Source organism: Argiope bruennichi, chromosome 1 (assembly GCF_947563725.1).
Source record: "Argiope bruennichi chromosome 1, qqArgBrue1.1, whole genome shotgun sequence".
NCBI lineage: Eukaryota > Metazoa > Arthropoda > Arachnida > Araneae > Araneidae > Argiope > Argiope bruennichi.
This window is the reverse complement of record NC_079151.1, coordinates 56,029,819-56,053,785: the sequence shown is the minus strand read 5'-3', so window position 1 is coordinate 56,053,785 and position 23,967 is coordinate 56,029,819. Positions and strand designations below refer to the sequence as shown.

Genomic DNA, 23,967 nt, shown 5'->3' with positions numbered 1-23,967 from the left:
AATAACCGTGGCGCTTGCTTTGTTCGTTAGAGATGCTTGCTATGTTGATTGTAGGAAACAGAGAAATTTTCTAATAACTCTCAAAGGATGTTTGAACATACAACTGCTTAGTAATCTTCAGCCTAGCGGGTTCTTTTGTATATAAACCCTTTAAAAACACTGGCTGTCATTACCGTGAGAACCATTTAATACCTAGTATTCTAATAAGGAAACTACACAAAATTTTTATATTGCTATCTTATTTTGGAAAGGAAATGTGAATCCAAAAACAAAGAGTTAAACATGTTTATTTTTCAGGTGTTGGCCGGCAACAATTATAAATTATTCTCAACAATATGTTTATAGCAAACTATTGATGCAAAAAGGAAAAAATGTAAATTGGCAAAGATCAATTATTTATTTACTATTTTAAAATAACGTATTTTATAGGTTTCAGAATACCTTTTATTCTTTATTCTTTTCCTTTGAAACATCTTTTTTTCTTTTGTCAACTGTCCTGTTTCGTTTATATTTTATATCTCACTGACTTTCATTTCCTTACTTTCATCTACTGCGCTTCTTAATTACATTGAATTCAAAGAAGTTAGAAAAATTGAGTTTCTGAACGATTTTATATAAGAATTCATTTGAATTTGATTTATTTGCAGCTCTTTTGTTTATTCAGATAACAAAACTTTCATACAAGTCACTCAATTTCTAATTAAATTCGTTTTATCTGCTGCGCTTTTTATTCAAATTATAAAATATTTGACAATAACCATCAAATTTGAATTTTAGTTCCCTTTAATAATACCAATTTTTTTATTCAAATAAAAAATATGTTGAAGGCACACAATATGAACGTAAATATTCAGTTAGATCCATTATAACATCTTAAATCGCCGAATCTTTGATGTTTAGGAGTTATTTTAGGTATTTTGTTATCTCACATCTCAATTCATTTTAAAAAGCATTTGAGGCGTCCATATTTACATGACAGGATAAGTTACCGCTGTACTGTGAAAATTTAAATCCTGTTCTGGAAAATGTAAATAAACCGGTTCTTGACATTTTATCCTTCCCTAGAATAGGCAAAATTAGTGTTTATTTTTTAATTTAAAAAAACTAATTTTTTGTTTTATTTAACACTGAAATAAATAAGAAATGTTTTTGAGAAAAAAAAAGCAGATATTAAGCAGTTATTAAACATGAAGTTTCATCTGGCTGCATTAAGTGTTTACAGATGGGAAAGATACATTGATGCAAAAACTACCCTTGAGCGATTTTTCATACTTCTTTTTCAACGTGATTATCGATTTTGCTGAGTTACCATGGTATTCTAGTTGGTGTTATTGGTGGGTTGTAATGAGGCGGTTTATTTTTAATGCAAAAATACAGTTGTGCTCCTGCATACGAAACGTAGGCAGAAAACTGTAACGCATTGAAGCACATTAAATGCAATGGATTAACGTACTGAGTAATCAATTAATTACATAATGGGAAACGATGAATATTCCAAATATAAAAAAAACTGATGACATTTTCTTAGAAAAATGTTGATTTTTAAACATATAAAATCCAACTGGATGTAACGCAAATGTATAAATATAAATGTATAAACAAATAAATATTTTTCAAGCGATACATGACAAATTTTTAAATTATTGCTAACTCACCACCTTAAACGACCAGCTGTTTCGACAGAAATATCGCTTGTATCTAATTTCACTTAAATATTTCACATATAATTTAACGTTCATGATTACTTCAACAAAATACTTTTTAGCTCAAATTTTGACAGACATCAAAGCCGTGCTATTTTTATAACCTTACCCCTGTTCTGTTTATTGTATAAATGAACCTTCCCAAAGGAGTCGATTCACATAGCATGCTATTGTCATTAAAAATTTAATGTCTAATAATTAATTTCGCCATTGTCTTCCGAGGTAATGTAGTTTCACTTTTGGATTACTCGTATGAACTGCAAGATAATAATGTAGAAACTTTCTTTCTTAACTTTAAACATTGAAAAGAAACCACAAATTAAATATTTGATAAAAACAATGAAAATTGTTTGAAAATTCTGTACAGCAATACTATCTATCTATTGTTTTAAATTAAACAACAAAATAGTTTTAAAGATTGCCAAAATTCAAGAAAAATACATCTAAATTTATTAACAGTTTATACATCTAAATTATTTTCAGAAAGAAAACTATTTTTTAACTGTAAAATTAAAAAAAAATTAATTTAATTCAAAATTAAATTTTGGAATGGTGTAAAAATTAGTTTATACAATAATATTTTCCGAGGTTATCGTAAAAAAAAAAAAAAAAAATTCTGAAATGTCCTTTAATTTTTAATAAATTAAATTTTTTTGAAAAAAAATTGCTCCGAGGTGCATATTCCCATTTTTCAAAGTATATCTAGACATATTTGATAGAGATTTAGATCAAATTATATAGTCTACAGAACGCCAAAACGCGCTGATTTATACACAACGAATTCCTCCTTTATTGCGAGAGACGGTCAAAAAGTTAGTTGTATACTTATAAAAGTAAGGCAAGGTTGACATTTTACTATAACTTTTTTTTATCTCAGAGTTCCACACAAAATCTATTTTTTATGTAATTTCAATCGCCATTTAAACTTTTGTCCAGATGTGACTGAAGATTTTAGGTGCCTACTGCAAAGAAATTAGGGGCCACCTGCAATGCCGTCTGCCACAGCATCTATCTCAGAATTTATCAAAATGGACGGTTTGCAACCCCTTTCTAAGTCGTCAATATTACTAAGTCCATTCTTAAACATGTTGCACCATTTCACGATAGTTTGAGGTGACATCGTATTTTCACCATAAACTCCATGCAACTGCCGATAAATTTCAGTGCAGTTACATCTTTCCGTGAACTCCCAGCAAAAGAGAAAAAAAAATTAACCTCACGGATTTGAAGTTTAGATGCCATTTGTAGTCATTGAAGCACGTTTACGACTGAATATCAGACAAACTAAAAATGTCACGTGAAAGCTATTACGTCACACGAGACACATAAATGTCTGAAGTGTTGCCACAAAATTTCATCAAAAGGGCCTTTCAATGAAAATTTTTATGAAGGTGTATGCAACTAACTTTTTGACTGACCTAACTATATTCAAAGGCACGCCGAGATATTACGATACAAATACAGCTCTTATGAAATTTCAGAAAATGAGTCTGTAACTTACTTTTGCATACCAGTCTGTGAATCTTTCTATGCTGCAACATTCACCGTAAAATGGGCAATCAAACAATTCTTTACCTTCACGAACTGCATCACCATTCTCAAACTCTTTTAAGTTTAGATTAATTCAGTTTAGTTATATTAATGTCCTGTTTGATTAACAATGTTAGGACTATTTTGGGTTTTTGAGTGGCTTTTTGAGTTTTACTGATCTCGAATTTAATTTTGACATATTTCCACCGTAATTTTCAAAATTATTATAGCTCCAAATTGGTTTTTACGTTTTCTGAAAACTCAGAAATTTACCTTTTTCAATGATATCAGTTTAATATTCATGCAGATATTTTCTGCATTTTGACAAGTTTTTTTTTTAATTGCAAGAATCGATTACATTGTTTCTCTAAGATTCAATCCTTTTTCAAAAATATTTAATCGCATAAATCTGTTCCATTGCTGCCATATAAAGAAAAAGAATTCCATTTAATATCTGTTCTGTTTATAGGACAAATAAAAAGATGAAGTTATAGTACCGCTTGCAGTAGTAAATCGTTCACTAACTATTCGACCCGCCCGAAAGCACAGGGATAAAAATTACTAAATGACCGTGCCGCTGCAACAGCAACACTGGCGCGAACTGTGTTGAGTCCTAAGGGCCATCACCGGCCCCGGTACAACCCTTCCCTAAGAAAGTACTTCCCCTCATCGATGGAAGGAGCCAGACCCCCACCTTTTCATGTATCCTCCAAGGTGGCGAGAAGCAACCAATATGCCGGAAGATTCTCATTCTCATTTCAAGGTGTCCTCCCGGGGGGGGGGGAGACGCTTACAGTAGTAAGCAGAAAAGTTACATTATTAATTGCACTATGATGCCACTAATTTGCGAAGTTCTCGTACTTATTCTTCTCCTCAAAAATTAAGGGATACTAAACGAATTTGATTTTTAAAGTATAAAAATTGTAAAGGAGACGTGATTTATGTAGATATTAAAATGCATTCACTGAATTTTATGCCGCATTCTGTTTTTGCTTCTATATAATGATTAAATCAACGGATTAGTCATTTCAAAACTTTCTCACGTACACTTCAATAAAGGTTTTTTCCCTTCTTTCCCGGATAAAGTTAAGGAACTCGGGTATCTTTCATGGCATTGGCGAACCTATACAGATAAACTATACAGATTTTTAGTGGGAAACTAATATTTTTAGTGAATCTGTCATCCTAATATGTATTTTGAACGCGTTTTTCACGACCTATTGAAACCGAAATTTCACACAGAATTATAGTTGTAGTCACATGATCACATAACGAATACCAATTATTTGTCATTGTATTATTATATATGCAAAAGTACGGAATGCAAATGTACCTAATGACTATTGTAGGTTTTTACATTTTTCAGTTATTGAATTTACATATTATGGAGAGACATACTTTCTCAGAATGGAATTTTGAACAAAATTTCGTAGAAATATACAAATTTGGATTGGAGATCACATATCAAATTTCATCCATTTGGCTCAAAGCGTTTTTGTGTTGCAATGTTTAGAGACGGACATGATGCCAAAAATGTGTGTTTTGAACTCGGGATGTTTTGAAACGTGGAAATTCGTTAAAGTCTCAAAATCGAATATATTGACGATTAACATTCTTTATCTGTACTTCATATGCGAAAAAGTAAAAATTGTAACCTATTGTTTTATATATTTTTTGAGAAAATTAATCGAATAAAGTAATATCCACAAAAAACTATATTATAATGAAATTGCACTATTATACAAATTCCTGTACGTATTCTTCATCCCAGTTACATTCGTAAACTCGCTTTCACATTTTTATCTTTTATTCACTGTATGAATTCCATTTTATATTTTCCCTTCTTTTTTTTAATCGTCTAAGATAAATTTTAAATGAAATTAAACTAATTTAAAAAGGATATTTTTTTTCTTGAAAATCAAAATTAATTTGTTCCAACTTACAAACGTTATCTTAGTGACGAGTCTTTTCTTGTTTTTGTTTTTTCACTTCAATTTCATATTCTTGTCTTACAAAAATTTAAATAATTTTTTACTTCTGCATTTGGTTTCAATTGAACTACTGTGCCTATCTGTTACTAGTTTAATGTTGGACTCATAATTAAGAAAATCGTTTTTAACCCTTCAGTACATTGTGTAGTCATTTGATACATGTTTTTATTTCCATTTATTAATTTCACATGACAGTTCCATGAATGCTTTTTGATAAAAATTTGTAGAAAAGGTCGATATATGGCAATAGCTGTACTAGAATTAGTTTTAAACTGGAAACTTAGAAAAATATCAGAACGGTTGTTGCTTGAATAGTTCGACCATTAAAAATGCAATCAAAATACTTTTTTTTTGCTTCGTAAAAAATATATTGCAAAAAAGCACTTCTATTTTTATTGTAGAATTTTTATAATGTGAATTGTGTTGCTAGGGCATTGTTTTATTTATAATGTAACCATTGGGTACATATAATTTTTCTTAAATTTCGCAAAAAATATACTTTACAATTTTTTAAATACTTTTCTTGAATTATATGCAGCTTTTGAAAACACATATATTATTTTTGTAAAAAAATAAAAATAAAAAGTCGTGCATTGTAGGATTAAGCAGAAATAAATTTATAATTAAGAAAAAAAAATTTAAATAAAAAATTACATTAATTTTCATTTTTAATTAATCTTAGAAGATCGACAGAAAGCCGAGAAAATACCAAACTTTGATATCGTTATATATATATTGTTTTAGAGTTACATCTGTATAGTAATTTGTTTCGCTTGAAAGGTGTTTGTACTTATTTGCAAGCATAAATTTAATTAGTTATTTTAACAATCGTAAGTTGGAGGACTGAACATCGTGAACTGTATTAGTTATTTAAATACTTCGAATTAATTATGACGTTTGAATAAATATTGATACAGTTTTTAACTCGAAAGGAAGTAGTATTACTCAAATGGTCATTGGAAATCTTTAACCGATCTCTTCTCTATAAGCATTCATGTTTTTCTCCATTTAGCATCTCGTTTTCATGGTCATCGCGAACGGATGCACAGCTCACGAAAGCGTTGCTCATTTATCTAATATTTAAATTCGATGAAGAAAGTGCGATTCCACAGCTGCCGACACTTCCAGTGATGAAAGGCGCAAGTCACGATAATTCTCTTAATAAGTCACGATTTCTGTGCTTTTTTCCGTCGTCATCTTTGAACATTTCGGGTTTCTGTTCTGCGGGAGATGCGCAATATGGATTCGACCACAAGTTTCCGGTGCAGAATTTATTGCTCGTTTTTTGGAAGCCCAGGAGATTTCACAAAGCATTTACCCTTACGTTCAGGTGTCCTTGAGAAGACGGTAAAATGCCAAATATGTTCCACGTTGGTGGCATTTTTCTGTAAAGCGTTGTTATAATAATGTGTATTAGAAATAAAGATTTCCATGAATCCAAGGTCACCAAGATAGTTTCCGAAGTTAGGAATTCAATTGCCATTTATGATGGACGTTGGTTTTTTTTTTTTTTTTTTTTTTATTTCCTTGAAATAATTAGATTTTGTAAATCAGGTATATAATTTTTTTTTCTTCTTGAAAAAACAATACCAAATAAAATTGTGACCAAATAAATATACGACAGTTTTCCGAAAGTGAATATTTCATGAGCTAGAATATAGTTTTCATAAAATTTAATTGTGAAAAAGTCATTTCCTTTGTCAGTTTTGAAGTATATCTCTGCTGTTATATCCATAATCTAGAAATTCACAATACATAAATCTTTATTAAAAATTTATTCCCACAGTCTAATGGTAATATTATTATGAAAAGGAGTTAAGCAGGGAAGTTATTTAATTTTTCTTGTTTATTTATAAATAATGTTCTTTTTTGTAGCAAAAATGAAGTGGTTTATTTTATTTAAAATGTGAAGATTTTTGTAAAAATAATACATATATGTGTCATCCTGATGCATTAGCCAAATAACTATACATAACATTTATAAAATATTGACACTGTTAGAAAACTGATAAATAAAGTCATATGATGTGTATTAGTTCCATTAATCAGGTTCAAGAAAAGATTAGTTCCTTTATTAGTTATCTTTTCCCTTTTCCTTAGTTAGTCCTCAAAATTAACTGAAAAATCAATGGCGGTCGCTAGAAATGAAAACGGTTTAAGGAAAAACAAGTCTATTAACTTTCATATAAAATTTGCAGCATTTTGACAATATTAAAGGGTAAAGATTTAATATCATGTTAATAATTTAAATTAAGGTTGGAGCCCCTGTTTAAATATATGCTTTTAAATTTCTTTCTTAAAATATTTGTATTTTGTTGAATTAAAATTTTATTATGGGATAAATAAAAAAAAGCTTTAATAGTAACATGGTAATCAGAAAATCAGGTGAATATTTAAGCGAATTTATTTTAATAAAATTTTTCAAAAAGGCATTTCGGAAAATAGGAAGAAATGAGAATCATAGGAAAGACTGGAAATTTCTAAATTTCCCTTTCATCAGAATGGAGTGTTAGTTTCGAAACGTTCTATCTTATAGTGAGTGATAGTTGATTAGTTTTGTAGCACCAAATATCGTCATTTATCCATATTAATTATTCATTTCCATATGCGCAAGGACCCATTTTTATAAATGATTCTGTGCTGCAGTAAAAAACAAAGCAACTATCTTTAACTTGAGTGATATATTCTCACAACTATTTATAAACTATCAGATGTCAGTGATTTATTTTAGTTTAAAAATTTACATTTTCATTAACTTCCTGAACATGTATTTGTTCTTATTTGTATATTATGACTCCTGATTGCCCAGCAGCCACATTTTACACTTAAAACTCTGAAGAACATGATGTTAAAAATTGTATCAGTTTCTTACCTACTGTTTGAAAGTATTTGGATTTCTGTTGTTGTAAAACGAGAATTTGAATGAATATTGAGAATTTCGACGAGATTTTCTTTAAGTGGTGGCCTCTTCCTTGTTTAAAATGAAGATAAATGAATGGAATGATGAAGAGGAAGGTCAGCATTTGACCACTTTGTGACTAGGGGTCAATTTCCTCGAAGAGGATGTCAGTTTGGTGAATCCATCGGTGTTATGGAGGACTATTCTAAAGATAGCAGTCGGCCACAACAAATCTCGTCTATACTGCTACGTTCAGTGCTACGCTCAGGCTGTACACAAGAGTCACATTTTACACAATATAATTGAAGCTGATATTTGATTATAAATATATTAATAATTAAGTGAACATAATAAAACGTACAAGAACAGTACTAATTATATTTGATAAAGAGTTAATACTATCCTACTACTTAATCTTTCATAGAATTTGTATATAATTTATTTGTAACATGTTTATTTAACAACCAACCAAAAGTAGAGTATTTTTAAACGATTTGCTTGTGGCTTCCTTTCATTCCAACGGTTCGAGGCAACTGCCTAGTTTGCCTATCTGGTAATCCGCTACAGAGCATGTCTCTTCTTCACATTTATTATCTGCTTATTTCTAGGAAATCTGCTCGTCATATCGTTTTTGTCGGGTCACCCTATTGATTTCACAAACTATACCTTTCAAATATACTATCCTTTACAAATATAGTAATACCAGCTCTTAGATGTTGGATATAAAAATTGCTGGGATGAATTTATGATCCTTTTATTTCACTTATCTATCCTGTAACGAAAACTGTGGAAATTTTATTTGATTTATTTATCTAAGTAGGGCCTTTGTTTATTACACAAAAGAACTGTAAATCCCATACGCGATCAAATGCTCATATTCCAGACATTGGTTCCGTGAGAAAAGATTAGAATTTCCGAACAAATAATTTTCTCACGAAATACAATACATCATTATTTATCCATCGTCGTGAAATCAGATAGTTCCTCTAATAATGATCTATGTAAAGTGTGTTTATCTTTGTAATCGATATTTATGAAGTGAAACAAACAGACCACGTTTCCTATCCTCCGCTCTCAATATCAAGTTATACCACGAAGTTACCTAGGCCTAGACTCCATTTAATGATTGGGTTATAAGATTATCACGAAGTATATTTCATGGCTGTCTGTATCATATCTAATTTAAACATCCACCAAAACTCATATTTGTACATAATTGGGAAAGTGTATCTGCCAATTCTATATTTCAATAAAACTCCAGTTTTAGTATTTTCAAATTGAATGCAATATAATTTAAATAATTAAATACAAAGGTTCTCATTCCTGACTTAAATAATAGAAATCTTTAAATTTCTCTGCAAATATAATATCAACTACAATGAAAATTGGTCTTTTAAGAACGCTGAAGTCATGTTCATCTTTCTTTTTACTTTTTAGGTACTTCCGGTGTTCTCCAAACTATGGTCTGTTCGCGCCTGCGCACAAAGTGACGCGAATAACAGGAAGCCTTGACAGGCATCGAAGAACTCATATTGCGGTAAGGATTCTCAACTATATACTTAATATTTGATTAAGACATAAAAGTAGAAAATATTTGAAATATTAGCCTATAATTATATGATTTTAAAAAATTAAATGTATACTACAGAAATCTTTTAATCAAAATTTTCGTCGCCTTTTAATTTTATGAAATTAGTATTAAAAATATTTTTTTTTAAATAATGCTCTCTTTTTAGTGTAGTAAAAAAAAATCACCAGGTGTTAATTAATGTCATTGTTACAACTATTTTAATATTTTCGAGTTAATATTTTAGTTTCGTCACTGCTCTGTTTTTATTATTTATGTCTTAACAGGTTTTAAAGATATTTTAAGGCCTCACTTTTTATCATATTTACTGACAGCATGCGTCTTTAACATTCTAGCCCTTAACTCCAGAATTTGATCCTGTATTCTCAGTTAACAATTTGCAAGATATGACAGTGTAAGAGTTCCACTGATTCTATATTTAAAACATTATAAATATTTAGAATAGCTTAAAATTATTTTTGGAGAGATTGAAGATATTTATTGATTAGTTAAAATAAGATCATCGATAAACATCTCATACAGAAAACATCTGATTTTAATTGATGACTGGAACAATTGACTGATGAAATCATCTTAATTATACCACGTTTCGTAAATTTTTTGTTAATCCAGTTTAAAATTAATTGTTTAGAATACTCCAAACTTCTCATTTCTCCTTATAATCAGTATTCTTCACAAAAGTGGTCGAGCGATTAAGGTTTAGTTGGAACCGAAAGATTTGTTTTAAAAATATAATAAAGGATTTTTATTAAAATTATATTTTGGAAGCTTTTTTTATACATCCAGTTTTTATATTTATAATATTTCTGTTTAGAGCTTCGTAGAGAAAAATAGAATAGTGGTCATATAAATAATAAATCTTCGTGAAATGAATTCCAGAATGTGAAAAAAATGAAAGACATCATAAAATTACAAAAATGAACAAGACGGGAAAATAGGCAATCAATTCCTGGTATAAACATTATTCGATCTTGATTGACTTGATAAGAGATTTTAGCAATTCATTTGCAGTTGTAGTGCAACTTAGTGTAGTGTTCCGCAACGGTTCCCAGGATTACCATGTTATTATCATATTTGTCCTCTTGAATGGCTCCCATTGGAAATCGAGCGGGAGTAGTATTTCTTTAGTTTCAATAATGGTTTCCTTCTTTATCCTTAAAAAAAAAAACTATATTATTTTAAGTTTCGTATGCTTTAATATGCATTTCGTGATTAAGAAACCATATGGCTTCTTTCATTACCTGAATTTCACTTAAAAGCTTAGTCTTTTGTGCAGAAAATATCCCTCCCTCTGGGGGGCACCTCAGACATGGTGATGAGGAGCTTCCGGAATAGTAGTTGGTTCTCGCTGCTTTGCTGGACACAGAAATTGCGTGGGATGCTTACGCTCACCCTTACCCCCACAGATGGCGAAACATGCCTAATACAAAAGAGGTTGTACAGTGGCCGGTGATGGCTGTTAAGATTCAACCAACTTAGTTCCCGCCAGTGCTGTCGCCTCGGCCCAATCTTTCAGATTTTTCCATCTGCCTCCCAGCGAATCGAAATAATCAGCAATGTTTAGGCAGTAAATATTTTTTTTTTTAAAAAGTTATGTATTTCGTGAACAGAATCATCACAAACCAGCCATACTTTTAGAAGTGATTCCGAATTTGAAATCTAAGAAATCATCTTCTAGACAGGAGGTCATAATCTAACAGCGCTATAAAATTACGAAATATTTTCCAAAATATCCCATGTCTTCATTCCAATTGGAACATTAATATAACCAAAATATAATCAGGAGATCGGATTCAATTTTGCTGAAAATGCGCCACCTGTGACGATTTGTAGCACGTGACATTTTATGCTGAACACTCAAATGTCGTTCTTATTATCTGAATGCGACTCAAAATTACGATATTACTCAAAACAAACTAAAATATAAACTAAACAATAATAAACAAACATAAAACTAAACAATAATAAACAGACATAAAACTAAACAATAATAAACAAACATAAAACTAAACAATAATAAACAAACATAAAACTATACAGTAATAAACAAACAAACAAACATATAACTAAACAATAAAAGCGCAACAATTGTTAAAAATTCGCCATAAACACCCAATTATCAATTTAATTAATAATTAGATCAATAAGTTTGGCACTTTTTTTACGAATGTTTGTGTGTTTCATGTTTATCTATTTGTTTTCTTGCCTTTTCGTTATATATTTCTATGAAATATATGTGTAATTGGGATTGAACGTCTTTTCCCTTTCTTTACGAAACTAAATTTCAAATCTGTATGTTTCGAAAAGCTTTTCAGATTCCTTCCTTGTAAAATTGACGTCAGACATCAGGATGTTGTAACTGATTGTCTTTGGTAATATTATATTTTATATTTCAAAGATGTGCTTTGGAAATATGTCGGCTCATCATGAACAAAATATAACAAATAATCGAAAGAAAATAGATGTTCTGCTAAGCGATAGTGATTCACTAGATGATAATGTCTTGCTAAGTCAGATATTACGATACTTCGTATGATGTATAATCATTTCTCGACTATTGTATTTAAATGAGATTACAGGAAAACAGGACAAAACAAGTTTTGTTTTGCAAGTCTATGAATTTTACCGGTTTCCGTGGTTTTTACAGTTGACATGAATACTTTCAGATGGGTTTAGCACTTTTTCCCACATCTCTAGGTTATCGCTTTTGTACCTTCTTTTAAGTTGGCACACAAAAAATCTTGAAAAGTTACGGAAAAATAAGTGTTGCAACTTGTCTGTCAAAAACTATCTTTCAATCTGTTTTTGCAAATTCATACTGAATAAAAATTGTTTTCATTTGATTGAAGAGAAAAATATGAAATACTTATATACCAAATATAAATTCCATTTTATCCAAGCTGGGTTTTTTTTTTTGAATTATATATAAATAGGTATAAATATAAATATTACCAAAAATTTACAATGCTTTCTTCTTTAAGCATTTGACTTTTGTACACCGTCTGTAAATGTTCAGATTTTGTTTTTTCAAATGCATTTTATTAAGAATATATATTGTGCGTTTTTCTTTCAGAATTGTATTCAAATTAAAAACACCTTTCTTAAAAATATATATGTATAATTTTTATTTTCTTTAAATGCATCACTAAAATTCAGCACTTTTTGACGTATATCAGAAGATTAAAGACTTGTAGAAATGTTTCGTGGAATTTTTTTCTAATTCCCATGACTTATTTCGATCATCAGTTTAAAACGTTAAGTTTAATGAAACGTAAAGTTTAATGAAGCTTACAGCTCGCAGAAGTTTTTCGCAGAAGAGTTGTGTAGTGAAATGGGTTGTTAACAAATGAGACAGTTATTATGCTCAACGGTCGAGAAGTAACTGAAGGGAGATCAAAATAATGCATTTAATTGTTTGGGGGCAATACATCATTTCAATTGTTCAGCAACAAATCAAGTGATTAGAATCAAAGCATTCTTCTTTAAAACATGGTAGCGAAAATATTTTTGGCCATAAGACTAGCATACTATGGCAGTGGCAGTATGTACTTAAGGATGTTAGAAAGCGAATTATGCTAAGAAATTCAGAAAAATAAACGATTGGTGGCGATTGGTGTTTCTAATAGGCCAGCATATTATGGCGATTTGCATTTAAGAATATTAGAAAATGATTTACGTTAAGGAAAATCAACGACAAGGTACGTGTATTGCTTGACGTTTCTAATAGACCAGCATATTATGACGGGGTATGCATTTAAGAATAAAATGAATTACAATAAAGAAAATCAAAAACAAGGTACATGAGGTGCAGCCCTTGGTGTTTCAAATCTTCTTATGGTTCTTCTTTTATAGCAAGTACACAAGTTAGAAATTTCTGATCAGTAGATGTATGGATCTTCTGTTGGCATTGGCGGCCCATAACGTTCAAGTAACACATTAAATAAAAGATCAACTTAGCTCCTATATACAAGGTTGCTTTTGCTATTTTATGGAGTTAGATCGATTTTCTAGAAGACTTTCAGGTGGAATAGTCGATATTTTTATTTCACTTGGCTGAAAGCAGCAGCCATCTTTGCCAGTGTAAATGATGCGCTGCTACAGTCCAAATCCGCTTTGATGGCCCATAGAGTACATTAAGAGGATAGCCATAAACTTCTTATCACGATTCGTATTCCTATGTCATTCTATTCCAATGATCCTAAGTTTCCCATAGATAGATTTGTAGAATCAGAATTCAATCCTAGCATTAATGATTCATATTAATTGCGAATTATCAGCTATATGCAAGAAATAACACAAAATTCTAAAAAAAAAAAAAAAAAATGGATCGAAATTAAAGTCAGCTAATGTAAAATGTCGACAGCAGTGGTTCCCCGAAACTTTCTCGCATTTTCTCTTATAAATGTACGAGCGTATTATTAACCGTATGCCATTGACTAATAGTAGTTACAATGCTATCTTTGTCATTTTTTTGGGGGGGGGTGATTAATCATTGCGATCAGGAGGCCATGGAATGGAATTTTGGGGAAGGCCAGGGTCCATCATTCGGAACTGTCATGCTAGTGAAGCAGAAGAAGAATCATTGGGGTGATACATATATACAAGACCAGAAAACCGAATGTGTGTTTTGGTCTACTTTTTTCAGATCCATCGAAACCAAATTTTGGGACAGAACATACACATACATATGTAAATTATTGCTGTTGTGAGTTACCGCGCTTGCATGTTGCTTGTGGAAGTACAGACTAAATTACGATCACCTCCTTGATGACTTGATTTAAATATGGATTCTTAGCTGTACTTCAGGTGCTAAACATATGCACCTATTTTATTTATTTAGTTCTCTATTTTGTAATTATTGTGGTGACTTGTGTTCAATCAACTGGACAAAATTTCTTTGAAACAATCTACAGATTTGGAGTACAGACAATAAACCATGATTTTCATCTAGCTCAGATCGTTCTTATTGTGTTCACATATACGCAGACCGATATCGTTCGAAAAATGTGTTTATCGAAGGTCCGAAATGTAAAGATCTGTCAAAATCTCGAACTCGAGTTTTTTAATAATTATATTACTTTCTTTTTTTTTTTTAATACTTCATATACGAGAAAGTAAAAGTGATCGTTTCCCCGTACTGTTTCTTTTCTTATATTTTGTTCATTTTCGCACCATTTTTGAAAAAGATAAGGACTCAGTTTCCTTTCTTTTTTCAAACCTTTTTTTTATTTATTTATTTATTCTTGTGAATATTTCATTCACACACACAGACGCCTTATTCCAAAAGGCATATCGTCAAGATATAACGTCTTCAAAAGATCTTTTCTGCCGTACTATGAACAAGGATGCTTTAACTGTTGCCATTCCAATCAGTTTGTAAAATTTTGACTTTTAAGCTCGTATTGTATGTAAAAGAGGAAATTCGCTTTTGCTTTTGCTTTTACAATTCATTTTGATTTTATGATGTGCATGTGTATTTCTCTCGCGTTCTTTGCTTTTTTTTTTTTGGAATATTTGTAAATGTTTGCTGTTTTTCTTTTGCATGACATTCCTTGTATGAATACTTTTGCTTGACATAATATAAAATTTATGTGCGAAGATCTGGCTTGGATTGCTTATAGAATGTTATTTCTTATTACTCTTTCAAGCATTTGATGCTAATTGTTACGGGTTTAGATTTATGTATTTGTTTAGCTTTGTAAATTTGATTACTAAAAAATAAAATTTACTTCAAAGATTTTAAATAATGAATTCTTTATTAAATCATTTCTTTTTTTTTTGTCTCATGCGGAATTAAATAATATTAATATTACTCATTTTAAAGCCATTTAAAAAAATATGCTGCCACATAATCTATACTGTTGCAGAAATCTTTATTCACCAAAAATTATTAAAAAATCCCTTCAAATTCTCTGCATATGTTTGAAGGTTAAATTTTTGCGAATTAATTGAGTTTATAATTATCACTTTACATTTATTCATTAAGATAATTAAAGACAAAATTAACTGTATTATTTCTGGCAAAATATTAGTATAATTTAAGTTTTTGAAAAGTAAAATTAATTATTCTAAGATAACTGTCGATATCATTTTTTATTCTGCTAAAAACTCTGCAACTTTGTTGAAAATATTGAATTTTATTTTTATTTTATTTTTTCAATTTAAATCACGTTTTTTAAAGATTCTGTTAGTATAAAAATAACTGGTTTGATCAATGAAATTCTCATTATTAATTTTGATAATCAAAACATGTAAAATGAAAAAATAAACTGCTTATTTTATGAAGTTTAATTTATTTTTTAAAATCTTTTGATTGTCCGAATTTTTTAACTAATTTCAAAATATATATTTTTAAACTAGTAATCGAAATTTTGAGGAACCTTTATGAAAAAAAAAAGAATGATTGAAATCCCAATGAAAATATTAGTATTCTTTCATTGGCAACAGACATTATATGACTTTATAAGTTTTGCGATAATTAGCATCGTACAAAATGGCACACCCGAGACTTTTGAAATTTGCAACTCACTTTTAATAGAATTGAATATATTATGTTATTATCATGTGAATGCTATATATTTTGCAATACAACAATAATCTATTGCCATAAAATTATTTAATGACATATTAAATAAAACTTTTTTAGTGGGCATTTTCCTACTATTGAATAAGTAAGAGTTGCTTATATCCATTTTAGTGCATTGCATGATTTGATCGGATATTCGAATCATAAGAAACATAATAATATAAAAGTAATATATGATATTTTATAAAAATAATCTATGAAATTTGTTTAGAGGATTTAGTGAGAAATAAACTTTTGAACATAGGCAATATTATTTTAAAAAATAAATGGAGCTGAAATGTTAACCTCAGAAATACTGGCATTTTCTTTAAAAGTTTAATTTTTCCATTTAAAATTATTAATAATAATTTTAATAAATGTTGGAAACAATGGCTATTGTAATAGATTTCCTAGCTTTAAAGTTGTATAAAAGGTTTGAATGTATCTGAATAGCTTGCTAAATGTTTACTTGTAGTGTTCGCATGCTGCTTGTAAGTGCTTGTTGTGATTGTGCTTTTTGTTGTGTGTTCGCAGGGATTGCGTTATTGAAATGATGGATTCCGTGTCTTAATACCAAGTGTCCAGTGTAACCCCAATGACCACCGGCCAGCTTCTCCTCATGTTGCATGTTAATGGCGCTAACCCTCATTGTGTTCTACTACCCCAGACTGATATATAGTTTATTAATAAAGGTTTTATTCTTGTAATTATCCGGACTCTGTCTTCACTTTGAAATTACGTTTGATTCCAAATTAATTCTACAAAATAAAAAAAAATCTTTAATTTTGATTTAAACGTACACATTTATGTATAGTAATATGTATGAATATTCCTTTGATTGTTTGTTACATTTAGCTAGTATATTCCATAATAATACATTGCATGTTATGCGTTACATAAAGTTTTTTTCAGCATGAAATTCATGGGAATTATCAATTTAAAAATGTACTTGGAAGAATGAATACAAAATATTATTTGTTGGTTAAATAAATATATTTTATAGTGTTATATTTCAAATGCTGCTCTAATTTTTTTCTAATATTATAGTAATATTTTGTATTTTGAAGATGTATCGTGTATGTCTGCTGTAAATTTGGCACATTTTCCAAGCCACCACATAATTTCTTATGCAAGATTGACTCAAATGAATGAACTGGACATTCTGAAAATTCTCATCGAATTAAATATAATTAAAAATATTATTTAAAACACAATTGCTAATTTAAAAGTATACAATTTGTTTAAACTTCATGAAATATTACCTATTAAAAAAATATCCTCAAACATTTTTGAATGCTAAATAATATTTTCCCACCAAAAATCCAAATATATTTATATAAAGTAGTGTATCAAACATTTTATTAATTAAAAAGTTTCAAGTATCTTACATTTGAGCAAATATTATTAATAATAATTAATAATGACTTCATAATGCATTTATTTTTAACCCTTATCCTTTCATAATTTAGAAGTTATTTTAAAACATCAAGTCAGTGTTTTTCAAAACTTCACGTACATATCATTATACAATTTTGTCTGCAGCTTTCATACACTTTCCCCCCTGAAATTTCAATTGAATAATTGGTCATTTTAATAGAATATGAACATTTCGTTATATAATAAATGATGCTTGGATAGTTTTTAAAGAGTTACGGAGTAGAAATTTTGTTTTATCGGATACAAGTCCTCTTTTGTATCGTTTATTTTTTTTAAAAAAATAAATAACTTTAAAGCCAGTAGGATGGAAAAATTTAATAGCTCTTTTAAATGGTAAATATTCATGATTGATTTATCAAAATAATAAAAAGAATTTATTTTTTAATTTTTTCAAGAAAATTTTCCAAATTTCTAAGCATGGATACTTATTTTTTTAAAAGAGTATTTGAATTAATGGATTAAATTTATAAAAATAGTCCTTAAAGACATTTTATTGCTACAATAAAAGGAATATTCTTTATTATAATTTTTTTTTACCTTCTAATATTTAATTTACAATTCATGCAAATATCAAGTTCATCAAATTTCGTAATAAATTTTACGAAATTTTGAAATCAATTTTTCTGAAATGTAATACATGTTGACTTCATGCGCATCGGATCAAAATTTCATTAAATCTGTAATAATTGTGAAGAAAATAATAAAATAGATTATTATCTCCGGAAACATTTAAGTTTACAAAATTTTAAAATTCTCTTACGTCAAGATGTTATTAAAAAAATCAATTACAAAATAAAATTCCACATTTAAAAAGCGAAATAATTCATATATTCCCCCCAAAAAATGGTTATTCAAGATATTTATTCTCAAAAAGGAAACATAAAAATATGCATAATTTTTGCTAGATAATCCAAGAAATTTGAATTAAGTTATTAATGCTTCATTCCAATCAATGGGTTTTATTTGAAAAAAATATATGATCTTCCATACCATATACGACATAGCTTATAGAAGTACATTTTTCTTTTAAATCTCCGATCACAATAAGAAACCATTTAAGCTGAACGGTAATAAATTTATGTAAAATTCACTAAAACAATTTGAAAATACTTAATTTTCTCATATAAATAGCGTTTTTGTCTAACAGTTAGAGATACAGAAGAAAGCTAAAAAGATAAAAATTTAAGAATTATTTGGAAAATGAAATCTAGAATTAGAACTTATCACTCAATTATTTTCAGAAATCATAATTATTAAGTTAGTGATTATGATTATTGAATGCATATGCATAGCCATTACAAATGCATAGAGATTTCATTGCATGAATGTAACAACAATGAAATACGAAGATTTTGATGAAGATACGCTGCTTTTTCCAGTAAAAAGAGACTGTTTATTACATATTTTGGTAATTATTCTAATTCTAGAATGTAAAATATATTATTAGATATTTGTGAAACGGACATATAAACTCCTTATCTTGTGATATATTGTGTTGCGGAATATCTGCTCCTTAAAAATACCCCTTAAAAATATCTGCTCCTTAAAAATACTTTGTTTGAATCCAAAATTTTACATAAGTTGTAGTGACCTACAAGTAAAGTCTGAGCGCGAGGATTGTGTAATTAATATTCGGGACCCAATTCTTAAAATACTCGTAGTAAATATTGGACTGGATCTACGTTAAATATGACTTATGTAATCTAAACATTTTTCCATTTGAGTGTTATAAAAATCTGAAAAGTAAGCGTCCAGGCTTGGAGTCATCTCTCGTAATTTGACAACGATTCAAAAATTTACGTCCTTTCCAACAGTACCCTCTTAGCTGCATGCTGATCTATCAAATTGAATCAAATAAAGACTTATAAGATAGAAAAACATTTCCATTAATAGTATCATACCTTTCAAACCGTTTCTATTTGTACTTGGGTCTCTGTATGAAAGACAGAAAGGAAATTTTTAATACGTTACGACCTTTTGGTAATTAAAGGCATATAAAAAAATTAATCTCAAAATTTATTTTTTAACAAGCAGAATCATTAGGTTACGATTTATGACACTTGTTAGAACCAATATATTTATCCTGTTATATTATAAAGAGGTTTTCAGTACTTATAAAGCCTTAAATAATGCAATCTTGCAATATAACTGCTTGAAAATTTTTACTTAAAAATAACTAGAATTTTTTTTAAAAGATTAAAACTGATCTTAGCAAAAGAAGTTATATAATTTTATATTAGAATTACTTTATATTATATCATTTTAATTTAATTTTCCGTGCTCTTGGATGCAAGATTCACATTACATCACATATGCAATCTCAAAAAGTAAAATTGTTATTTTTTTATGTCCGTGGCACTGCATAAAATAATATATTTTTATCTTAGATAATTCGCCGAACTTTTCTTATCACTCAATCTATCTCCGAAAAGATAGGAATGGAATTAAGGAAGTCATAATTACTTCGGCGAATTTGCCTTATCAAGATTAGTGAGAACAAAGTACCGAAATACTCGCTCGTCACAGCTGTCAGCAACTGTCAATAGTGCTGATTGAAGCGTCAAAACATTTCCACGATATTCCCATAAAGAACAAAGGGCACCAAAAGAACAATAAAACCTAAAATAAAGTCTTACTCATTGCATTGACGTAAAAGATTTTCCCGATGATATCACATGGTTTTCTTTCAATTAGAAATTTCAGTCAGATTTTATTTCCCTTTTTTACTTGCTAAAGGAATTTATTGAATGAAAATGAGTAAAGCACTGCACACTCAAATATTTAAATTCAAAGGGATGTCATCATGTTACTTCTATAGAATATAATTGGGATGTATTTTGATGGATATTCAAATAATAGCAATAAGTTTTTGCTTCACACATGAATCCATGCGTTTGTTCATTTCTTGATTATGTTTGTTTGTATGAGTGTCCATATATGTGTTCTTTGTATACATTCATGTTATATGCATTCAATGGTATTCATGCATGTATGCATATAATTTATTTGCATGTGATTTTTTTTGAGGGGGGGAGATGGGATTTACACTGCATACGTAGAAACAATACTTTAAAGCCTATCGAGGAAAAGAAATGAAAGATTTTTATTCCTGTGATCGGATAAATATACAGGGTGACAATTATTTAACTATATGAAATAAAAAATGAAATTTTCAAAAAACTACTGTGTTAAATTTTATTCAAAATTTAAAAGGAACTGCAGATATTCGGATAAGTTTATGACATGTTAGTTATGCTTGCCATCAATAGTTATGACATGGCGCTGACGAATAACAAAATTCTACAAAAATCGCTGAAGGGTTGAGACATTGAAGCTTCAGATTACCTCTTGACATCAGTTTAAAGTTCAATGATAGTTTCGGGATTATTTGGATAAACTTTATCGTTAATATTATCCCACAAAAAATAAATCACAAGGGTTGAGATCAGGAGAGTATAGCTGCCAATCGATTCCCATTCAAGTTATTTCTGGATCCAAAGAACCCTTACAAAACTTCAAACACTATCGGTCCGATATGATCGTTCTTCCTTCCTTACGAGCCACATTTCTAAATTTGGGCCAATTTTTATAATAGGAAGGAGAATTTTTAAAATTTTGACATAACGTTCAATAGTCACTGTGTCTTCAATTAAGACCGCACCGATTATTCCGTGACTTCCTGCGTATCAAATAGTTGCCCGCTTCGGGTGATGACTTCTTGATCGCGAGATGGGGATTTTCAGTTCCCCAAATGCGATAATTCTGCTTATTTATGTATCGATCCAAATGAAATTCCACATTTTGTGGGAATTCCGTTGATAAACGGAACCATATTTACATCGAATTCTTTCAGTCAGTCATATCGATAATAGTGTTAGCGAAATACAAACACTATTCAATGGATATAAAGGTCAGTGGTTGGTGAGTTTCGATTTTATAAGGAACGATATTTGGGAGAAGAACAGTTTTTGTCGTAAAATCCTCCATTTGATTCCCACCTGTGCTTTTCTGGGGTTATTTTGAAAGAGAGATCTTGGTCTTTTTTTGTTTGTTTTTTTCGGTATTTTCTAGTTTTTAGCGATCAATATTGCCAACACTGCCATCACAAACATTACCATTTTCAGTCACATTTTTGATTGTTATAACACTTGCACTCGATCGCAAATTTCCTTTGAGCTGCAATCGGGCTGTTATTCCTTCAACATTTTGTTGTTTTAATTGTTAATTATTTTATATAAGTAAAATAGAAGCAATATCAGTCCCAGGCAGAAATATTTATTTAAAATATTAAGTTCAAATTTATATATAAATATTTTACAAAATTGTGAGCTAAAATTTCAATCAAAAACATAATTTTCAAAATGCGGTAAATGAAACCAGGTCGCATTTTCACAAGGAGTTTTGTTCTGTTAAGCTTCTGTCATACTATAAATACAAGAGGGAGATAGAAAATATCGAAATATATCTTAAAAAACGCTTTGCATTCAGTAACTTTTTTTTGACCAAAGTATTGAAATTAAGATTTGGGGGGGGATGATGCATAAACATTATCATATATGAAACTTTATGAATTTTCTGTTAATGCTAAATTCTGTCAGCTGTACTATAGAAGTAATGTCATCAATTTTGGTAGATTTACATTCAGAATACTTTAACTTTCATAAGGCCTAGAATAGTTTCAAGTAGAATGCTTGCCTATTTTTTGGCTTTTATTTTCAAATTTTATGCGATCTGTCACGTAATGACAAGTTTTTTTTTTATTATTATTTTTATTTTTCAAAAACAGGCACTCGAGCTTATAAGTATACGAAGTATTCAAAGAGAAAGTATTATAATCATCGAAAAAATTCAAATTTGAGATTTTGATGAATTTCCTTGTTTTCAAATGGAAACAAACTTTCTTGAATCCACAAAAGCATAGTTTTGAAATTTTAATTGCCTGTCGCTCTGTCTATTTGTGAACTATCAGATAGATGGATGGAATATACTATGCGGTCTTTTCATCAAATATATAGATTTCTATTGAATTTTGAACAAAATCTATTCAGAGAAAGTACGTTTGCCTGATTTGCGGTCCGAGAACAGGTGTGCACAATAAAAATAATACTCAAAGACCAACATGTATAAAATTTGGTTCGCATTTGTAACAATTAAAATTAGTTCATGTACCAAATTATGATTAGTATCAAATTTTTAATTAAATCCGATAGTTAGTCTGTTTCTGGCTGATTATTAACATGATAATTCGAAAACACAGTAAATTGGTACTTCGTTAGTTAGCATTTAAAATTTTGATTTGTACATCGTTTAAGCATTTAGATTTAAGTTAGCATCGTTTAAGATTTAGATTTGTGCACCATTTTAGTTTTTAAAGTTTAGACTTTAGATATGATTTTAAGTAAATTTTTGAATCAAAGAGTTGTCTCTATATTTTCATGCAAGTAAATACGATATGACTCAAAAATACAATGACTTAGCTAGATAAAATTCGGCATAGGGCCTTATTACTAAAGTTGTAGTTGAATGTCAAAATTTGGTTCAATTCGGTCGAAAAAAAAAAGCGTCAGACATTCATTTCGGTTTTCTCCATTGTACTAGAAGTACTGCTTATGTTCAAAAATGTGTGCATTCGAAACGCTCACGATTTTGTACGAGATCTAAAATTTTGTACGTTGTGTCGGTGTGTGTGTGTGGGGGGGGGGGGTAGTTACATCTTCATTTGGAAGTATCCGCGAAAATTTCAGAGAGACCATTTTCGCTGATTTATTTTTAGGATAAGAAATGAATTACAGGATTTATATGATGTCTATAAACATATATTACTTTTCTAAATGTGTTTTTTCATCAGATAATAGCACACGTTTAATATTTGGAAATAGATATTCATCTGACAGTATTCATTTGGAAATATATATACTAACTCAAAAAAAAAGAAAAAAAGAACGTTTCTGTATTTTCTTTAATGATAATTTTAAAAAAACATTCATTATTAAAAATTAAAAAAAAATATTAATTGAAAAACATTGAATATCATGTATTCATTACAATACATAGTATTAAGGTTTTTTTTTATTATTACTTTTTAATTATCTGATTTAATTTACAAAATGTGTTAGTTTTCAAAAGAAAAAAACCAATTGAATATATAAAAAAGAAGAAGAAAACAGTTAAAGTATATGATAAAAATATATGAAAAAATTTATTCGTGTATAAAATCTATAGCCAATTTTATTTTTATTTCATTTTGATTCTTA

The 23,967-nt window shown here is 29.2% G+C and overlaps 1 protein-coding gene across 2 annotated transcripts in view; it reads left to right on the top strand.

Annotated features, from left to right (window-relative positions):
• Positions 1 to 23,967, top strand: part of LOC129963014 (restin homolog) — a 101,447-nt gene that overhangs the window by 22,608 nt on the left and 54,872 nt on the right. For both annotated transcript variants that reach the window (XM_056077029.1, XM_056077021.1), the window contains exon 3: positions 9,561 to 9,660. In XM_056077029.1, coding sequence (XP_055933004.1) covers positions 9,561 to 9,660 — 100 coding nt within the window. The remainder of the gene's footprint in view (positions 1 to 9,560; positions 9,661 to 23,967) is intronic.